Source organism: Acartia tonsa, chromosome 14 (genome assembly GCF_053477335.1).
Source record: "Acartia tonsa isolate MP-2025a chromosome 14, ASM5347733v1, whole genome shotgun sequence".
In the NCBI taxonomy this organism is placed as follows: Eukaryota; Metazoa; Arthropoda; class Copepoda; order Calanoida; family Acartiidae; genus Acartia; species Acartia tonsa.
In genome coordinates this window covers 12,597,717-12,617,362 of record NC_137273.1, presented here as the reverse complement: position 1 = coordinate 12,617,362, position 19,646 = coordinate 12,597,717, and the positions used below count along the sequence as shown (strand labels likewise).

Below are 19,646 nucleotides of genomic sequence, written 5' to 3'. Positions count from 1 at the left end.
ATGTGTAATAACATAATATGATTATAAGAGTAAGGAAAATTAACACAAATAATATTATATTTGGTGTCTTCTCACAAAACAACCTTAAGTTTACAACAACAAAAAATTATGATACAGATATATAACTAAAAGTAATCTTTCATTTGTTTTATATGTTGGAGTTACTCCAGTGAACAAATCTTCTTTTTCTATTAAGATAAAATGGGGATTTTATTAGGTCTGCTGCAATATGATAATGTCATAATTAAAATAGAAAGGAAAAACAACTCATCAAAACAATCCATGTACATAAGTACCATTCCACACAACTACTCAGAGCAGAGGTGAATCCTTTAAAAAAACTTTTGCCCCACTAAAATCAGTTTTTGCCTCACTAAAATTTTAGTGAGGCAAAATTATCCCCTCTAAATTTTTAGTGAGCCTCACTGATTTTATTGAGACAAAAGTTTTTTAAGAATTTACCTCAGGATTCTAACAAAATTAGATGATCAAAAAGGATGACAACATCCAGAAGTAGTGAAGCACCCAAAAAAACGTGTAATGGACAAACAGTAAAAGTGAACTATAGAACATTTGTTCAGTTCTCATAATAAAGAAAAAAAGAGATTAAATGTAAAAACTCAAAGGAAAACACAAAACCTTAAAGGGAGTGTGAACGTAAAAATTTCTCATCTGATTATCAAATCCTAACATTTTCTAAGCACATTTTACTACACTGATAAACCAAAAACGTCCTATTAACAAAAATATCCAGGAATAATGCCTTGATTTTATGGTATTTTGGGAGGGAAAAAGGAAAAAACAGGGAAAATCTGAACGTTTTTGTTTCTTATAATGTTTGTAGGGATATTTAACTTGTCATATATAGTTGAAACAATTTACTTACTGTTAAGGATTTATTTTATGATATAAAAATGCCAATTAGTTTTTTTATAACGTAGTAATTAGGTACCTAATAAAGACCTATTTTGAATTCGTATTATTAACCAAAAAATACCTCACTGTCTACAAAGGGTTGAATCTCATAGGTTATTTAAAATAATAATATCTTTTTTTATTGTGTTGGGCAATAAATAACCCACTTTGGAGAATTAGTTTACACTTTTATCAGACTGTTTATAAAGAAATATTGCGTCTTTATTATTTACAAATTTGTAATTACAGGTGGGCGAGTGATGGGCCATGTAAAGTTAATTGGATACTAATAAAAAAACCTGTTTCTAGCTTTGTTATTGTATTTGGTTTTCAATAAAAAATATTGCTTATTTTATCAATTTCTAAGTAACTATACATTGGTTTAAAGCAAGGATTATGTTAAAAGTCAGCTTAACCGTTAGGAAAAATCAAGAACTATGTGAAAAAGTTTAATTTTAGCTATAATGGGAGAAAAAAGCAATTTAATGCACATTTTATATAGTATGGAAAATTCCTTCCTTTCCCTGTACCTTATAAAAATCGTCGGAAAAAGCCGTTTGTTAAGAAACAAAAGCGTGTTTTGCTCTATCTGTGAGATATTATGAATGAGATAATGTTAAGATTAGATATTGAGATCAGAAAAATTTACGTGCACAGTCCCTTTAACAATAAGGTTTACAAGGTTTAGCATGACAAACTGATAAATGGACAAAACAATGCATAGATTAGATGCGCATATGTCATATAAATCTTCACTAAAAGTTTTAGCTTTCTATCTTTAATAGTAACTGAGAAAGTCTCATTTCCCCCTTAGCGTAAAGGACTGACTAATGGATGGACAGACAGAGTGAAATATAGAATAGCTGTGAACAAACCTGAAAGAATATAGTACAAGAATATTTTTTGTAAAAATGGATTTCTATAGAGCTAATTGTATTTATAAACTGTATAATTTGAAAAAGTGCAAAAATCTAGACATCCTTAAGATTTGTTGAAAATGGATTATTTAATTTCTGATCTGGATTTTACCTGTTGTTAGTAGTCCTGATTCTCTGAAGTTAGAATTCAGATACAGATGGAGACTGGGAGTGAAAATCCTTTGACCAATCTTATATGATTGTATAATATGTTACATTACAAGCTGACCAGCAATTCTTGTGGAAGCTTTTCTATTATTACATTACCCTGGTGTAGAGTTTTGGCACTTTCTTTATGAATGAGGAGCATGGACGAGGGAATGCACGTTTAACTTGATATGCAGGATCCTAACTTCCTTCATATCTCCCTCCTTACAACCTAAGGGTATATCAGAGAAGGTTGCATGATTATATTCTGACAAATTGGGACTGCATTTGTCAACCAAGTTTAATTCTTTGAGGGGACTTGAACTCAGATTTCCCCAACCTTGCGCTGCTAGCCACTATTCTATGGGACACCCTACCTTGGTTTTTACATTTGAATTAATAAAGAACAATAATCTTTCTCTCTCATTTCAATAAGGCGTCAGTTTTCATGAAAACTGATGTTGTAAATTATTGGTTAATTTGTATCTGCAACTTTTTGTCAAAATCACAATAACTACAATTTTTACCATAAAGCCTTATGAATTGTTGATGATGGTATCATTGGAAGGTTCAATCATATCAGGTTTCTTTTTAACACTTTTCCATCATTTGATGTGCATTCACTCCTGCACATTATCACATCTGCTGTTTGGTGTTTCACAGGTATCTGAAGGGATAAGACAATGGCCAATTGATTTATATACATCCCTAATGATTACAAACAAAATTACCCATTCAGTAGATTATAATTAGTGGTTGAAAGGTTTGGACAGTCACTTTAAATTGTTAAGTCATTGAAATAAGATAACATTATTTATTAGGTATAAAACACATCTGCTGCATATTGTTTCATGTTTTAATAAACACTTTTTTACCCTTGGATTATACACTATCAATGTTTTTTTGTTAGTAGTGGAAACAATACCTCAATGTTTTTCATGTTTTTCAGTTTGAAAACTTATCAGGATATCAGAACATTGAAAAAGAATTGACTTAACTCGAAGATTTTAAAAAATAAATTCGAAGATTTTTATTTTGTTTGATTATTTAAAAAAAAACATTATGGGAATCGCTAAACTTTCCAGTGCTTTAGCGGAGTAAATGCACACTTTCACATTCACACTTCTAATATTATGGTTGTCATACTAAACAGTAGCTGAAGTTGATATAGGTTAATTCTTGTAAATTTGTTTACTCTATGCATAAGAAGAAAAATTAATTAAAGAGAACTAGTTATTAATTTTTTTGTGTAAAAATGTATAAAACAAAAAATATATAATGTTGATTAAATAAACTGTCCTTTGTCAGGGACATCCAAGCTTTTAATTTTGTGGTGATAAAAGGGGGGGGGGGGTTTAATGCAACCATCTCGTAATCAATGTATAAATGGCACTTATAATTCGAATTTCGATATAAAATTTTGCATGAGTAATCCTTGGTAGGTCTATTTTCCCTAAATCGAACAAAAAGTTTGAAAAGTAACGGCTAACGGCTGGCAGCTCAGCAGCTTAGTAATTTTTTGGCTTTTTTCTATGGAAATAAATCACGAAACCTCTCTACACATAATGCTCTTTTCCCATCCAAAAAGTTTTTAAACGATTCTAGCCGGTAGTTGCTGGTACTAGAAATCTAAAAAAATATTTTTTGTATCATTTCACATGATTTAAAGCAAAAATATGTTTTAAAATGTTGATTTCTACGTATTTTTTGACAGATTTGCCCTAAAAATAGCCATAAAACGGCTAAACGGCTGAGCCGTTAGCTGTTACTTTTTCAACTTTTTGTTCGATTTAGGGAAAATAGACCTACCAAGGATTACTCATGCAAAATTTCAGATCGAAATTCGAATGTTAAGTGCCATTTATACATTGATTACGAGATGGTTGCATTAAAAAAAACCCCCTTATAGGTGTTAAAAGTTTTAAGACGGCTAGAAATAGTTTTCCTGAAATAAAAAAAAAATGATTCTTTCTTTAGGGTTTGAATAGATATTTCTGTTGGTTTGAAATAAAACCTAATTGCTGAGTTTGTAATTTCTAATCACAAACTTGAGATTAAGACTTGACTTGTTTATCTTTAAAAATATATATCAACATAATCAGGGAAGAAGGGGACATTGGGCTGTTCATTACACTATTCCCCAAAGTTTTATAATAATGTTTTCTTATTCGTTTGATCAACAACTTTGGTACTTTAATTTAATATTGATTTGGTTACATAAGGGGTACTTTTAAGTATCATCGTCAATTTATCGGCCTTTGAAAATTCCTGAAAAATATTACACCAAGATTCTGTTAAATTGAAAGAATTTTATTGTTTTTTTTAGAAGATTTTAGTTCTTCTGCATACACACATGAATTGGTGATTTCTCAGACGATTAGACACTTTGTTTAAATGATAGCATCTAATGTTAAATGATATGGTATGTCAAGACAACAATAGCTTAAACCTGCCTTTCAAGACAAATACTGAATTTGTCTGAAAATTGTGAAATGATCGGTCCGGCCGTTTACGGGATCTTAAACAACATACATGCATACAGATAGATTGAATGTTTGTCCTCTAATTGTTGACTTTTGTTTAGAAAAAAAATATTTGAGCTACTCTACAAAATAGGATTGTTTTGATATGCACATATTTGTGATTGTTACAAGTTTCTACGATATCTAGCCATGTTGCGTAGGAGACCCTTTCTACGATACCTAGCAATGTTGCGTAGGAGTCTCTAAACGTAAAAAAAAATCAATTTTATATGATTTCTCTTGGGAGGGTGGTGGTACCCTCTCCCAAAATAGTTCTAAACCATCATGGGACTTATGAGAAGATACCCTGTAAAGGAGAATCATATCGGTTTAGCGGTTAGCAAGATCATTCGGTACAAACATACAAACACACCAAAGAGACAGACAGACACCCTGTTACTTTAGTATAATGATATTTTACATCGAGTTTAGTGCACTCTTTAATATTGATTTTTATAGGTACAATATTTGCATATCTAAATGTTGATTAATTAATGTACAATTGTACACCCCTAATGATGATACACAGAAGTACCCTTTGTGTAGATTATAATTAGTGGTTAAAACATTTCATTGGACACTCAACCAATCTTAATTTTGTAATAGCCCCCAAAGTTGTTGTTCCAACGAATGAGAAACCATTATTTTAAATCTTTGAGAACTATAGTGTAATAAACTGCCTAATAATCCCCTTCTACAGGGTGTATCTTTGAACCAAATCTACTCCATAAGTAAATTAAACTTTGGGGACTAGTGAAATAAACAGATCAATGTCCCCTCCCTCTCTGCATATTAATGCATATTCAGGTCCCCTACAAATTGCAACAAACCTAAAAGCATGTTAGAGTTGTATAAATGAACTATATTTTAGTGAGGTACCCCAAGTTGGAGCCCGGCTGGACTCTGTATAGGCAATACGGTGTCATGACCCCCTGGACATCTGGCCTATCCAAGATGTGTGGAGCCATCAAGACAGGCGCGGTAAGTGGTTGTTTTTTTATTTGTGCGATGTCCTTATATGAAAGTAACAAAAGATGTCTATCTGTCTATTTGTTTCTAACCAAGTTATGATGATTATGAACCTATATGGTTCTCTTTACATAGGTCCTGGAAAGGTTTATAATTATTTTTGGGGAGGGTACCACCATTCCTTAGAAATTGCCCCTAGAAAAATAGCCATTAAATATATTGGCTTTCCAATAATTAGTTCCATTTAGTAATGTTATAATTTCATTTTCAGGGTAGACGTTGCGAGCCTTTTGAGCTGCAGGCCATGGAGTGTCTGGAATATTATGGACTTAAGCAGGAAATTTTAAACAATCAATCAATACCTATACCCATACTAGCATTTATTGGGGTGCAGGAGGAGATTTTCTCTCTCGACTTTTTTAAATTGAAGTAGTGCAGTTGCATTATTATTCCTTTTGGTCAGAGATGGAAAAAAACAGGTTTTTAAAAAAAAGAACAAACCATTTTTTTGTTGTTTAAACCATATTTTTTTTTTTTTTTTTATAAAAACCATGTTTTTTTGTTTTTTAATAATATCCAAATTATAGGCCAGCCCCCCCTCTTTTTTCACCCCTTCCCTCTTTTTCCCCCCGTGCCCAAATCTGCCCAAAAGGACCCGAAAAAGGGCAGCCTAAAATCGCCCGCCCAAAAGCGCCCGCCCGATTTGACAACCCTGACTGACAGTTATTTACTGTATTTTTTACGTTATGAAAAGATATAACTGGAAATATAGGCCTTTGTATAAATATTTTTTTTAAAAACCATTTAAACCATCCCACCTTGGTTTTTTTGTTTTTTTAAGCTTGTTTTTTTTTAGTTTAAACCACTTGATTTAAACCACGTTGTTTTTTTTATGCCATCTGCTTTTGGTGAAAAATTTGAACCATTTTGGACAAGTATTATGCCTAGTAATTTTACTTTGAAATTTAAGGCCCCACCTTATTGGGGTCAAAAATTCATTGCATCAGAACTATGGCTTAATAGTGCTTCTAGAAAGGGCCCTGAGGAGTAGTATCAGGAACTTTTGTCCGTTTCAAATTATCTGATTCCTAGCCTGAGAAAATCTCTAAAAACCTCTAAAAGTTGGCCAAGTGAAATTACTACTTAGGCGTGATACTGGTGAAAAAGAGAGGGGTAGGTTTCTAGTAGAATCCGTAAAAGTGTGTGTTTTAAGGCTTAAAAATAGTAGTAGAACTATAATATTCACTAAATATGTGTATTTCTTATGAAAAAGAACTACAGACAAAATTTTTTTTTAAAAGTTAACATAAATTTTTATCGTTCTACTACTGTTTTTAACCTATAACACATAACCTTTACGGATTTTACCAGAAACCTACCCCTCTCTTGTTCAAAAAATTACCTGTAGCCGTAAACTTTAAAGCTACAAGCATAACTACGAGCATAAGTATCTGTTATGCACGAAATGTTCTAAATGAAGAAAAAAAACGCTTTACATATTTTTTAAAAATATTTTTATTGCTGTATGTACATTAAGAATCCTTGAAAATGCATTACAGTATAATGTAAAATACAAAACAACCGGAATAACGACAACTTGATAAAAGAAAGATTAAAAAGGGGAAGGGCCGCTTTTTAACTGTAATAGAACTGTTTCTAGTAAAACAAAATAAGGAATTCAGTTACTTTTATTGAAAGGGAGGGGGAGAAAGTGACACTTTTTGAAACCTAAACTAAAAGTCAAAGGATATCAACTAAATAAAGAGTCACAGCTCTGAGATTTGGTATGGCAGTTGCTTTACAGAGGTATAATATGGAACTGTGAAGAAACGGCGGCGGAACCGCCGCTCCCGCCGAAAACCGCCGTTTCCCGCCGATTTTTTCCCTTTCTCGCAATATTAAACAATTTTCAATAAACTTCTTTTTTTCATAAAAATTTCCCTTATATTTTCACTTGACACTTGTAATTTTTTTTTTATATTGACATGTTTGAAAATTACAAGTGTCACGTGAAAATATAAGGAAATTTTTTATGAAAAAAAAGTTTATCTCAGATGATTGAGAACTGTCTACTTTGGCGAAAAAAGGCAAAAATGATTTCGGCGGGAGCGGCGGTTTTGCCGCCGTTTCTTTACAGAACTATATTATACCTCTTTAAAGCAACTGTCATATCAAATCTCAGAGCTGTAACTTTTTATTTAGTTGAATTCGTTGACTTTTAGTTTTGGTTTCAAAAAGTGTCACTTCCAACCCCTCCCTTTTCAACGCTTCTCTCGAGTGTTGCTTTCGTGCCTTCGGCATCTCGGTTATAACAAAACTGGTTTTAATTTCATAATTTTCATTTTATTATCCGCGAAAAGCAATTTATAATAAGATGCGAGAAATAACTATTCTCGTTCTTCCTTTTTTAAGGTTTATTAGAAAAGAATCATAGTTTTCTTTTTTAAAGAAAATTTTATTCAATGTCCTAGCCCAAATGCAAATTTTTGGTTGAATTGATAAAAATCCGCTAAAAATAGATATTTTTTCGTTGCACTCTGCAAACAATATATTCTACTAGTATCGACGACACTGAAGGATTTACGTACAAAGATGACAATAACAATATTATTGATGATATTAAACGTCACCACACACCTAAAATAAATAAATAAAGTTACTCTATTTTTACCTACTAGCGGTTACGCCTATAAATACTAAAGTACCAAAAATATATCTAATGCCACTAGGCGGAGCTAGTTCCGTATAACATTGTTTTAGCGATTTCTCTTGGATGTATTTATGGCATGAGAATCGATTTTACTGTCATTTATACAGTAAAAATTCAGTTTGTCATAAATACATCCATTGCACTGGCGAAAACACACCCACTGTAAATTTGCTGGATGTGTAAATGGCAGTCCCCCTGGTGGTACCCTCAAGAATAATAGTTATAAACCTGCCAGGACCTATGAAAAACTACGAACCGTACTAGTTCAGCGAATAACAAGATCCTTTGGTACAAACACACACATAGAATTCTGTTAGAAGCTTGAGTTTAGTGGTGATTTTGCCTTGCACTTGTAAAAGGGGGGGGGGGGGTAAATGTGGTGACTGCACACACACACGACATACCAGAGCTGGATCTTTAAAAGCGTAGCCGTGGCCGTAGTCGTGGTCAGAGTTACAGCCACCAACCTAATAGCGATCTTTAAATCATATTAACCACGCGTAATCGTGGCCACAAAAAAAAATGCGATCTTTAAATCATATTGACAACGCGTAGTTGTAATCGTAGCGTGGTTAACCACGCTAAAAGTGACCACAGTCCGTTGGTGTGGCTAAAGCGTTGCTAAAGCCACGAAGACAGCTGCTTTTGATAATTTTAAGGTAAAACTATTGAAAACGTAAATTATAATTGTTAAATGAATGTATGAATAATTGTACGGGCATGGAATATTTTATTTAAAAACTATCATAAAAATATTTTAATTGTGGTTTTTATAAATAATAAAATAAAAGTAAATTATAAAAGTTAGGATGTAGTTTATTTATATGATGTATAAAATAACGTACGGGCATGGAATGATTTGTTAATATTGAACCGTCACGTATGGGTATTGGGTAATACTAATAAAGTATGTTGCCTGTGTTACATAAAGAGACAGTTTTTAGGAAATTAATATGATAAAACTATAAATATACTTAAATTAAATTAAATTCTTTTGGGGATTTATTACTGCAATATTATTGATAAGGTTGGAATATGATTACATTTTTTAAATTTTAGTAATTGAATGTATTTTTTTATTTATATTGAATTTATTGGACTCTCCCTTTGTCTTGTGTGTAGTGGCTGTCTGTCCAGCCGTGCTGGGCAATTGGCCGGGCGTGCAATGTCGTGCTGTGCCGTGCCCCGGCACGATATAGGCCATACCAGCCGTAGTACCAACTACATTGGCTCATGCCCTTAATAATATGTAAATATTACAAACATTTAAAATGTGTTATTAAAATAGTAATTTTGTATAAAATATAATTTCATTTCTCTGATGAAAATAATTTATTTTTAGGTGGGCCATAAAAGATTTTAGATATCCATAATTCTAGGATAGCCGGCATTGCACTTCTGTAAAATCATTTAAAAATCCATGTTTTATTAGCAGCACTGTGGCGACGACTACGGCTACAGCTACAACCACAGCTACGCCTACGACAACGACTACAACTACAACTACAGCCATGACTACGGCCACGGCTACAGCCACGCCAACGGCTACACATTTAAAGATCCAGCTCAGCAATTTTATTTTGGCCGCTACTCCCTTAGTTTTAAAGATAATTGAGTGAAATCTTTTTTGTTGTGTCACTAATTACCCAAACTTTCCGTATCTTTCAAAAAAAAAACGGCGGCGGGACCGCCGCTCCCGCCATTTTCCGCCGCCGCCAAAAAAAAAATTTTATTGCATTTCGCGCCGAATTAGGCAATTTGGAATCATTTGAGACAATGTTATTTTTTTCAAAAAATTTTCCCCCTTTCAATTTGGTACATTGTTTGTTGTTTGAAACTAAGTCTAGCCAAAAAAAAACCCAAGAATCAAAGTTTTATTTTTAATAATAGAAATAGCCTTTTATTTTCTAGAAAAGGATGTTTTTCAACTATTGTTTAATTTTAAATTTTAAATTTTAAAAATAGAAATCAATTATTTTTAATCCAGGATATTTTCTCATAGTTTTAAATTAAGCTACTCTAATATTAGTCTGCCCATCAAACTGTCCGACTAAAATAATCATAAGCTTTTTTTCTAAAAAGCCTTTAATATTAATTGAATATTAATCAAGCATACTTCATGAGATTCCTATTTTTATAATAATGTTAGCTTAATGTTGTACTATGAGGGGACAATGGACTGTTTATTACCCCAGTCTCCAAAGTTTTTGCTTTAGGACTTATATTGAAATTTGATTGGTTGATTCATTTAATTGGGAAATATACATCTTTTTAATGGCCAATGTCTTATCCCTCTAGATCCGTCAATAAAATCTATTTTACCATTGCCTAATAAGACGGACTGAACAAAAAAATTAGGGGTTTGAAATATTGCATTTCCTTAAAAGAAACTCATTTCCACAAGAGAATTACAAAAAGACCATCTGACCAAGTGAATTATAGAGTAACTACTCATTGGTCCTCAGAAACTTAATATAAAATTGGACATCTATCTTTGATAGTAGCTGAGAAGATGAGATTTTAGATTTTGAGTTATTCCATGGATCTAAAGGGATAAGACAAAAGTCGATGAATTAATGTACATCCCCAATAATGATACACAAAATTAACCCTTCTGTAGATTAAAATTAGTAGTTGAAATGTTTAAACACTCAAACTTAATAAACCAACCAATCAAAATTCACTGAAGTCCCCAAAGTTGTTAAGCCAACGAATAAGAATACATTATTATAAAACTTTGGGGACTAGTGTTAAAAACAGCACATTGTCCCCTCTCTCTCTCTCTGGAGTTATTTGTATGTTTATAATGTGCCAATAATAAGAATGAGTGGAATTTTTTATAATGTTTTGTTACTGAGTGCAGAAAAAGAGTAAACAGAGGCAATATTTATTTTTATTGTGTTTATATAAAATAACCAAAGTGTTTCTTTGAAAAAACAGAAAATCTGGAAAATTATCTTGGACAAAATGGCCTCTTAAGGAAAATAGCCTCAACTGATAATAATCATCATGACCTCAGCGCTCGGTCCCCTGGCCTGCCTAGCCGCGGACGCTCGGCTCCCTAGCCATATAACCTAACCTTACCTAAAAATTGTGGAAAAAAATGTAAAAATCTACCAACCACTTTTTGTTAAATCCACGAAATTCTAAACCACCTATGTATTTTTATAAGTAAATGTCCTGAGGCCATTTTGGCCAAGATCCTAATAAACAACCAATTGTCCCCTATCTCCTTATTGTGAAAGTGTAGTGGAGAGGGGCAAAAGAGCAACCTTTAAAGTTTAAACTACAAAAAGGTATTCAGCTATTTCAAATGCACACCATATTTATCTAAGAGTCTCCATACATATTATACTAATGACGTAAGTAGACAGTTTTACAGATTCTCTCTTCTCATTTCAAGTTTCGTAGCATCTCAACAAGATTCTTTATCAATTTCAATAGTTCATAACGACGTTATAGATTATTAGTCACAGCTGTTATTTTATAAACATTACATTATTTGGGAATAGTCACTTTCGTGGCAACGCCCCTTAAGGGGCGATTCGTCGTATTTTTAAAATGGCTTTTTATAGGTCATTTTAGGTTATGCTAGGTTATGTTGGGTTAGGTGATTGCCCTACAGGGTTAGGCAATTGGCCCCGCAAGGGGCTAGAAATAGGAGAAAAGCTACTGTAAAAAATACGAACAAACGCCCCTTAAGGTGCGTTGCCACAAAAGGGACTATACCCCATTATTTAAATGCAACCATTTACTAGGTATTGCTTTTATCACCTATATTTCTATATACCAAAGTTTCCATTTGAAAATCTTACTTATTTAAGACTGCAAACTTGTAGTTGAATAACTTTATAAAAAAAACTGAAAAAAGCTGTTGATGTACCACGCCCGACCTTTCAAAAAAAATAATGATGAATATTTTCATCCTTGTTTTTCGCTCTGTTGTTCTCTTTTATTGTTTCTGGGTCCTTTTGGATACGTTGTTAGCTTTGCCATAAAATGATAGGAATAAGAGTGGAAGGGAGGTACTTATGAGTATGTGGCTACCACAATCACAGAGTAATTTAAAAGATGAGTACTCATATAGGAAGGAAGTGGACAATGGGCTGTTTATTTCAACAGTCCCCCATTCGTTAGCTTTACAACTTCGGGGACCTTAACTGAATTTTGATTGGTTAATTCATTAAGTTAAGTGTCAATACGTTTCAACCAATAATTGTAACCTACAATAGAGGGAATTTTGTGTATCATCATTGTGGATGTAGATCAATTTATCTACTATTGTCTTATCCCTTTAGACCCCTGCATATACTTTGTTTACTTTATTATACTTTACAAGATCAGGTTGTCGTTTATTTTTTGGTAGCCTAGGTTTGAGGGATCGGTTGGAAGAAGTTAATAAACAAAATGATTTAACAACTACTCCCCACCCACTCCCTCACAGTAATCTAAAAAAGAAGGAATTTTATAATGATATTGGACTAAGGTAAATTTAACCTTCCTTTCTTACTTTCTAAAGTTAATTTACTCCATGTTAAAACTCTTATCTTATAAAACATAAACTGCAAAATTATATGCATTAAACCCCTTCCTCTCTCTACATCTCCTTTTTTTCATTTTTTTTTCCTTTCTCTTACCCCTTCTCTATTTCTTCCCTCTTATTTTTGTGGTTATTATTATCTATGCATTTTTAATTAATATTATTTATACCTACTAATTAATGCTAATTTTATTTATACTAGCCTTTCTGAATTATGTACTATAAATAAATCTTCCACCCTAACTTTGTAAACTAGTTTCTGCCTTTTGTAACCTAAATTATTGGAGATTATGTATAAAGAGGCAGGGATCTAAAGGGATAAGACAATGGCAGAAAAAATGATGTACATCCTTAATGATGATACACAAAATTACCCCTTCTGAAGATTACAATTAGTGGATGTAAAGTTTGGACACTCAATTGCATAAAACAACCAATAATTCCCAATGAACAAGAAAAGTTTTTTTTATAAAACTTTGGGGACTAGTGTAATAAACAGCCCAATGTCCATTCTCTCCCTAATAAAGAGGGCTTGTAATATACGAACATTGATTCAGGACCAAAAAAATTAAAATAATGCTTCCCTTGCAAATTGATTGATTGATTGTCTAACTAATCAGGGTATGGAGGCTTGCAAAGACTGGTATGATGATCTTATGGAGTGCAGATATATGGTAAGTAATATATTTATACACTAGCGCCCCCCCCCCCCTCCATAGAAGCCTCTAGGGGCACTTAAGATGGAGGGGAAGGTGACCACCCGCATTCCCAATTTTAATATAAATTTTAAAAAGAAAAAGCAAAAAAATTTGTTAGGGTAATTTTTCCTAGGGGGGATTTCTCTTTGGAGGGTGGAATGCCCTCCCCAAAAATAGGTTTCCTGTGCCCACATAAAGCTATACTGTAAAGTAGAACCACGTTTTTTCGTCGGTTAACGAGATCCTTCGCTACAGACAAGAAATCTCACTACTTTATATTAAAGCAGGCCCAGCTCTTCTAACAATCAATTCTACAAAAAATCACGGAACCTTGGGAATTAAGGTGGGGGTATATCTTATTTTATGTAACTGAAAAGGGGTGGGTATGAAGGGGAGGAAAAGGTTGAGGGGGTTGTGGGGATATTTCCTTTAGAATTGTTTGTCAGAATCACATTCCCTTTTCCCTAATATAATTAAATTAAAGATACAAACCTACAGGCAGACGGACTTGAAACAATTTAGAGAAATCTCGGATTAAGCTTATGTGGTTACGTGCCTGTTTGCCGTCGGGGACATGTTAAGTTCGAGTCTTGACCACAGCGGAGTCTTTCACACCCAAGACGATAAAAATTGCTGCTTTATCCGACGCATGAAACTATAATATTTTAGATAGTAGAGTGAATTGAATACCTTTGCCCACAAATTTATTAGTATGCAAAGTTAGGACTTCTAGACAAAAAAGTTGCAATCACAAAGCATATTGGGGAAAATGTTTGATTTTTACTTTTATCTTTCTTCGAGTTTAGTGCAAATTGTTTCTTTTTTATATGAATTATCTGCGCTCCTGTTTTTGAAGAACTAAATATTTTGAAATTCTCTATTTATTTCCTCTTGAATCGTGAAAAACAACTCTATATAATGGAAATATTTTGGGCGGGACTTTGCAATGTTAATATAGTGGGCGTGTCATATAACCCCTTTCCCATTTAATAACTGAATCCTAATAGGCACTTCCCCTGCCTATTCTTAGCAACACCTATTTGGGCTCTTAAATCTTAGCCCTTTGATTTGACGCGATCTTGGACTGTGCCTGTTTTGGGCCAAGACATACCCATTATTTGATTGACACCTTCTATACTCAGTGAGGGAGGGGACATTGGGCTGGTTATTACACTTTAGAATTTTGATTGGTTGATTCATTTAGTTGAGTTTCCAAACGATTCAACCAATAAGGGGGGGGTTTTTAATGCAACCATCTCGTAATCAGTGAGCAAATGGCACTTAGAATTCGAATTTCCATCTATAATTTTGCATGAGTAATCCTTGGTAGGTCTATTTTCCCTAAATCGAACAAAAAGTTGGAAAAGTAACGGCTAACGGCTGGCGGCTCAGCTATTTTGCCATTCTTTTGATATTTATACTGCAAATTAGTCACGAAACCTCTCTTAACATAATACTCTTTTCTACTCTAAAACGCTATCAAACGGTTCTAGACGGTAGCTGTTGGTACTAGAAGTTTTAAAATTGGTTATTGCTATCATTTAATATGAATTAAACCAAAAATATGTTTTAAAAAGTCGATTCCTACGTAATTGATGATGGATTTACCCTGAAAATAGGCAAAAAACGGATGAACGGCTGAGCCGCTAGCCGTTACTTTTCCAACTTTTTGTTTGATTTAGGGAAAATAGACCTACCAAGGATTACTCATGCAAAAGTTCAGATCGAAATTCGAATTCTAAGTGTCATTTGCTCACTGATTACGAGATGGTTGCATTAAACCCCCCCCCCCCCCCCCTTACAGAAACTTTTATATTATTTTTATGTTAGTAACAATATTTAATAACGGCAGGGGGAATGTTCTCATGCTTAAACAGGCGCAATCCATTACCATAAACAGTTAGGTTTATTAAGGCAAAGAGGTTGCAATCAAATAGTTTGTTGTGTGACTTGACTGGAATCAGGGATATAAAGGGATAGGACAATGGCCGATAAATTGAAGTACATCCTCAATGACGATATACAAAATTATCAATTTGTAGATTACAATTAGAGGTTGAAACGTTTGGAAACTCAACTAAATGAACCAACTAATCAAAATTCATTTAAGATATCAAAGTTTGTTAATCCAACTAATAAGAAAACGTAAGGCGTATAATAAATAGCCTATTGTCCCCTCCCTCCTTGGAATGGAATGGTAATCTGATTTTATATTTAGACCAAGCAACAACTGAGAGTGAAGCACATGTATTCCAAGCGTAATATTGACAACCGTTTGGAATATTTACAGGTAATCTATCCTTATAATAAAGTAATAGGATTTCTGAGTGTGTGTCTGTACTGAAGGATCTCGTTAACCACTGAACCGATATGGTACTCCTTTACAATGTAGCTTCTCATATGTCCTAAGAAGGTTTATAGTTTGGGGGAGCATACCACCACCCTCCCTATGGAAATCTTCAAATAAACATAAAGAATATAATTAGCGCCCCCTAGTGGCATCTATATATTTTTGGTAAACAGCTGATATTAACATACCTATGTAATTTAATATTTTATGTGCCGAAAGTAGAAACATAAACGTATTATTAAACGTTTTAAAAAAATAGCCTAAAACATGATAACAGAGTTTTTTGAAAGTTGTAGACCTTTCGAACCAGTTTCCGAGATAACACTGAATTCTGACATACAACTCAAAACATTTACAAACAGTGTAAAACCATCCCGGGACCTAGATAAAGTTTCCTAAAATGGACATTAAATCGGTTCAGTGGTAGTTAGTTCTTAGCTACAAACAAAAACCCTTACTACTTTATGTAATACTTGCGGCTATGTCATTCAAAGCCTCTAGAGGCAATAAATGTGGGAGATATCCTCCCCCAAAATAGTTTAAAACCTTCCATGGATCTATAAGGAGCTTCATTGTAAAGGAGAACCATATCAATTCAGCGGTTAGCGAGATCCTTGGATAAAGTCAAAAAAACTGATTACTTTATATAATACTAGCGGCTTCGCCTCTAGCCTCTAGGGGCTTTGCCCCAAGAGGTGATAAAAAAAAATTGGCGAAATACGTAAAAGAGCCAAGGAAATCTTCTACAAAAAAAAATTTGTTTTTTTTTGGGGGGGGGGGGTTAGGAGTGTCCCACCCCCCAAGAAAACCACCACAGGACCAGTAGGTATATTCCCTGAAGAGCAGAATCCGATCGGTTCAGTGGTTACCTAGATTTTATGGGACAGACGGACGAACGGACAAACATCATTCTACTTTGTATTATAAATAGGAAGATAAAGAATAAAGATTTATTGAAAATAAAAAATTATTACGTGATTTATAAAGCCTAATAGCACATATTAATATTCATTGTTTTTAAACAAGGATAACAATATCCATAATAGAGAGGTCGCCCAATCAATTATACATTTGGACAAACTATTAATGGGGCGCATTTACATAAACAAAGTCTCTACTAAAATAGTATAAAATCAACACATATAAGAGGTTGTCTCGATCATATGTACGTTAGGATAGATTCACTGTAGAGATGCTTCGCTGAAATAATAAAGAAAAGCACGCAAAAACTTTACAAAAAACATCAATTTCTCCATCATGATATTAGATCATGTCAGATTTACACAGGAATATATTAATTTAGACCCCGTTGCTAACAAAAATGGTTTTAATCTTGGAGTTTCTCATTTAATAATCACGTCTATAATACGATTATAAAAATAACTATTATATTGTTAACAGGTCATGACAACAATGACTTTTAATTTTTTCAAAATTGCCACAAGTTCAACGAAGTTCAAAGTTCAATGTTTCTTTGTTCACAAGCTAAATTATTTTTCCATATTTGGACCACAAAGAACCCCCAATGCCACTTCGCTTTTATAACTTTACAAACAGGAAAACAGGGATCAGACAGCGGATGAAAATTTATTCTACCCCCCCCCCCCCTCCTCTACCATCTTTCCTAGACGAATAAATATCATTATTACTAAATTAAACACTGCTATTTTATTCCTACCTTAAGTGTTATTTTACAAGGAGGAAAGGGACATTGGGCTGTCCCCATAGTTCTATAATACTTTTTTTCTTATTCGATAGCCAAACAACTGTGGGGACTTTTTAAAGAATTTTGTTTGGTTGGTTCATTTAGCTCAGTGTTCAAACGTTTCAACCACTAATCTAAAGAAAGGGTAATTTTGATTATAATCATTTGGGATGTGAAACAATTTATCGTCCATTGTCTTAAACCATTAGATCCCTGCCTTTGCCTCTCTTTAAATTGAATAAGGGAGGTGGGAGTTATGGGTGATACATTTCAAAATTAAGGGATTCTACATAAATATAAAAATAAAAATATTGCTAATGTTCATTAATTAAACTTAAAACATGCTAAATCAAAAACTTATGTGAGGCTTCTATCATCTTTGATAGAATTTTAATTTGTCAACTTCCCTCCCCCTCCTCCCAAAATTATTTTGATAGATTTTTCATACCTAGAGGAAAGAATATTTTCCCGTTTATTGTTCTTTACCTGTTTTCCTGAGTATATTTAGCTACTATGCCAGGCGTGTGGTATGAGAATCAATAGTAATGGGTAATTTCTCCATTATTAGCATGCTTTTTACAAGGGATCTAAAGGAATAAGACAACGTCCGATAAAGGGAGAGGTCATTTTCTAGTAAATCCCGTAAAGGTGTGTGTTATAAGGCCTAAAAATAGTAGTAGAACGATAAGGTGCTCTATATATTTGTATTTCCTATTGAATAGAACAATAGGGAAGAAATTTTTTTTTTTTTTTTTTGATAACCGTACCTGGAATATCTGAAATTTCTATCAAACGCTTTGTTTGGCTCAAACTGACACAAATAAAAAAAAATATAATTATAATAAATCAACCTGTAAAGAATGACTTCTTCCTTTGTTTAATGGTATAGATTGTTCTTAACCTTTACCTTGTACCTATAGAAAACATTATTATTATAATTATATTTTTTTAAATTATTGTCAGTTTGAGCCAAACAAAGCGTTTGATAGAAATTTCGTATTTTTTTTAGATAATCCAGGTACGGTTATCAAAAAAAAAAAAAAAATTTCCCTATTGTTCTATTCAATAGGGAATACATATATCTAGAGCACCTTATCGTTCTACTACTATTTTTAGGCCTTATAACACACACCTTTACGGGATTTACTAGAAAATGACCTCTCCCTTTATGTACTGTACATCCCAAATAATGAGGGGACTAATGTAATAAACTATCCAATGTCCCCTCCCTCCTGCTTTTTACTTTAGAATGATTTCCAGACAAAGTCCATTCAATCAAAAAGGTGACTTTTTCTGTTTTAGGGGAAGCGTGACAAGATATTCGAGCCTCCTCCAAAGTTCCACGCCTACCTGGAGCCACATATGAAGCCCGAGCACATTTATGGAGTCGGAACCGCCTCATAAATTCTTGGATTCCTTTGTTTTATTATTACTGTCTCTTATTAATTTGGTTTAGTTTGAACATGTGACAAAAATAAGTTTCATTTTTATTTATTAACTGCCAAAGAGTTGCCACCTTCTTTTTCATTTCGCGCCTTTATTGGGTGCGGCAAAATGTCCACTAAATTGTTGCATTTTCGCGGCAATTTTTTCCCGCCATTTTGTGTTTTAACTAAACCAGATTAAGGCTGTTTTTTGTTAGTGCAAGGAGTGAATTTATATAATATTATTATTTTTTATCAGAATTATTTGATATGGGTGGAGAAATTAGGCAAATGTTGCAATTCACTATATCAAATTTTGGCAGATACGCCATTTTTTGTACTATGCAATTTTTAGCTTCATTTTTACACATATATCAAACTATTGGCAGGATTAGGGGGTAGGGCACTAGCGGAAAAACTGTTTTACATCTAACATTCCAAAAACAGAATTACTGAGATATTGTAATATTTTCTTTATCATAACAATTACAGCATGCTGTTGTATGATAAAACAAAGAAACTTATCTTCATAAGACTGCAGGAATTTATGAAGGCAAATAGTTTTTCTTCTGTTGTCATACTCCTTATCCTTAAATATCAGTCAGTATCGTAGCATATAATAAATATAATTTTCTGAAAATCCGTTCAGGAAATCTTAATAGTAAAATGAGAAAATACATTTCAGATTATTTAAAAATTGACGGATTGTGATTTAAGAAGGAAACAAGTCTCTTTTTGGAACCAAAATG

General features: G+C 33.2%; 2 protein-coding genes across 9 annotated transcripts in view; both read left to right on the top strand.

Moving 5' to 3' along the window:
* The window catches only part of LOC145305566 (uncharacterized), a 23,991-nt gene extending 4,408 nt beyond the window's left edge, over positions 1-19,583 (top strand). The window contains exons 3-8 of one of the 4 annotated variants that reach the window (XM_080147240.1): positions 5,373-5,482; positions 5,742-5,808; positions 13,342-13,394; positions 15,637-15,708; positions 18,776-18,923; positions 19,116-19,583. In XM_080147240.1, the coding sequence (XP_080003366.1) occupies positions 5,373-5,482; positions 5,742-5,808; positions 13,342-13,394; positions 15,637-15,708; positions 18,776-18,877 (404 nt within the window). In that variant the 3' untranslated portion in view covers positions 18,878-18,923; positions 19,116-19,583. Of the gene's footprint in view, positions 1-5,372; positions 5,483-5,741; positions 5,809-13,341; positions 13,395-15,636; positions 15,709-18,775 lie in introns of all 4 variants that reach the window. The other 3 variants (XM_080147238.1, XM_080147239.1, XM_080147237.1) reach the window with 3 other exon arrangements.
* The window catches only part of Arpc4 (Actin-related protein 2/3 complex, subunit 4), a 29,027-nt gene continuing 28,913 nt past the window's right edge, over positions 19,533-19,646 (top strand). For all 5 annotated transcript variants that reach the window (XR_013874621.1, XR_013874620.1, XR_013874623.1 and 2 more), the window contains exon 1: positions 19,533-19,646. Coding sequence is in view for 1 of the 5 variants with exons in the window: in XM_080147241.1 (XP_080003367.1) it covers positions 19,644-19,646 (3 nt within the window). In the remaining 4 variants the exon portion in view is untranslated.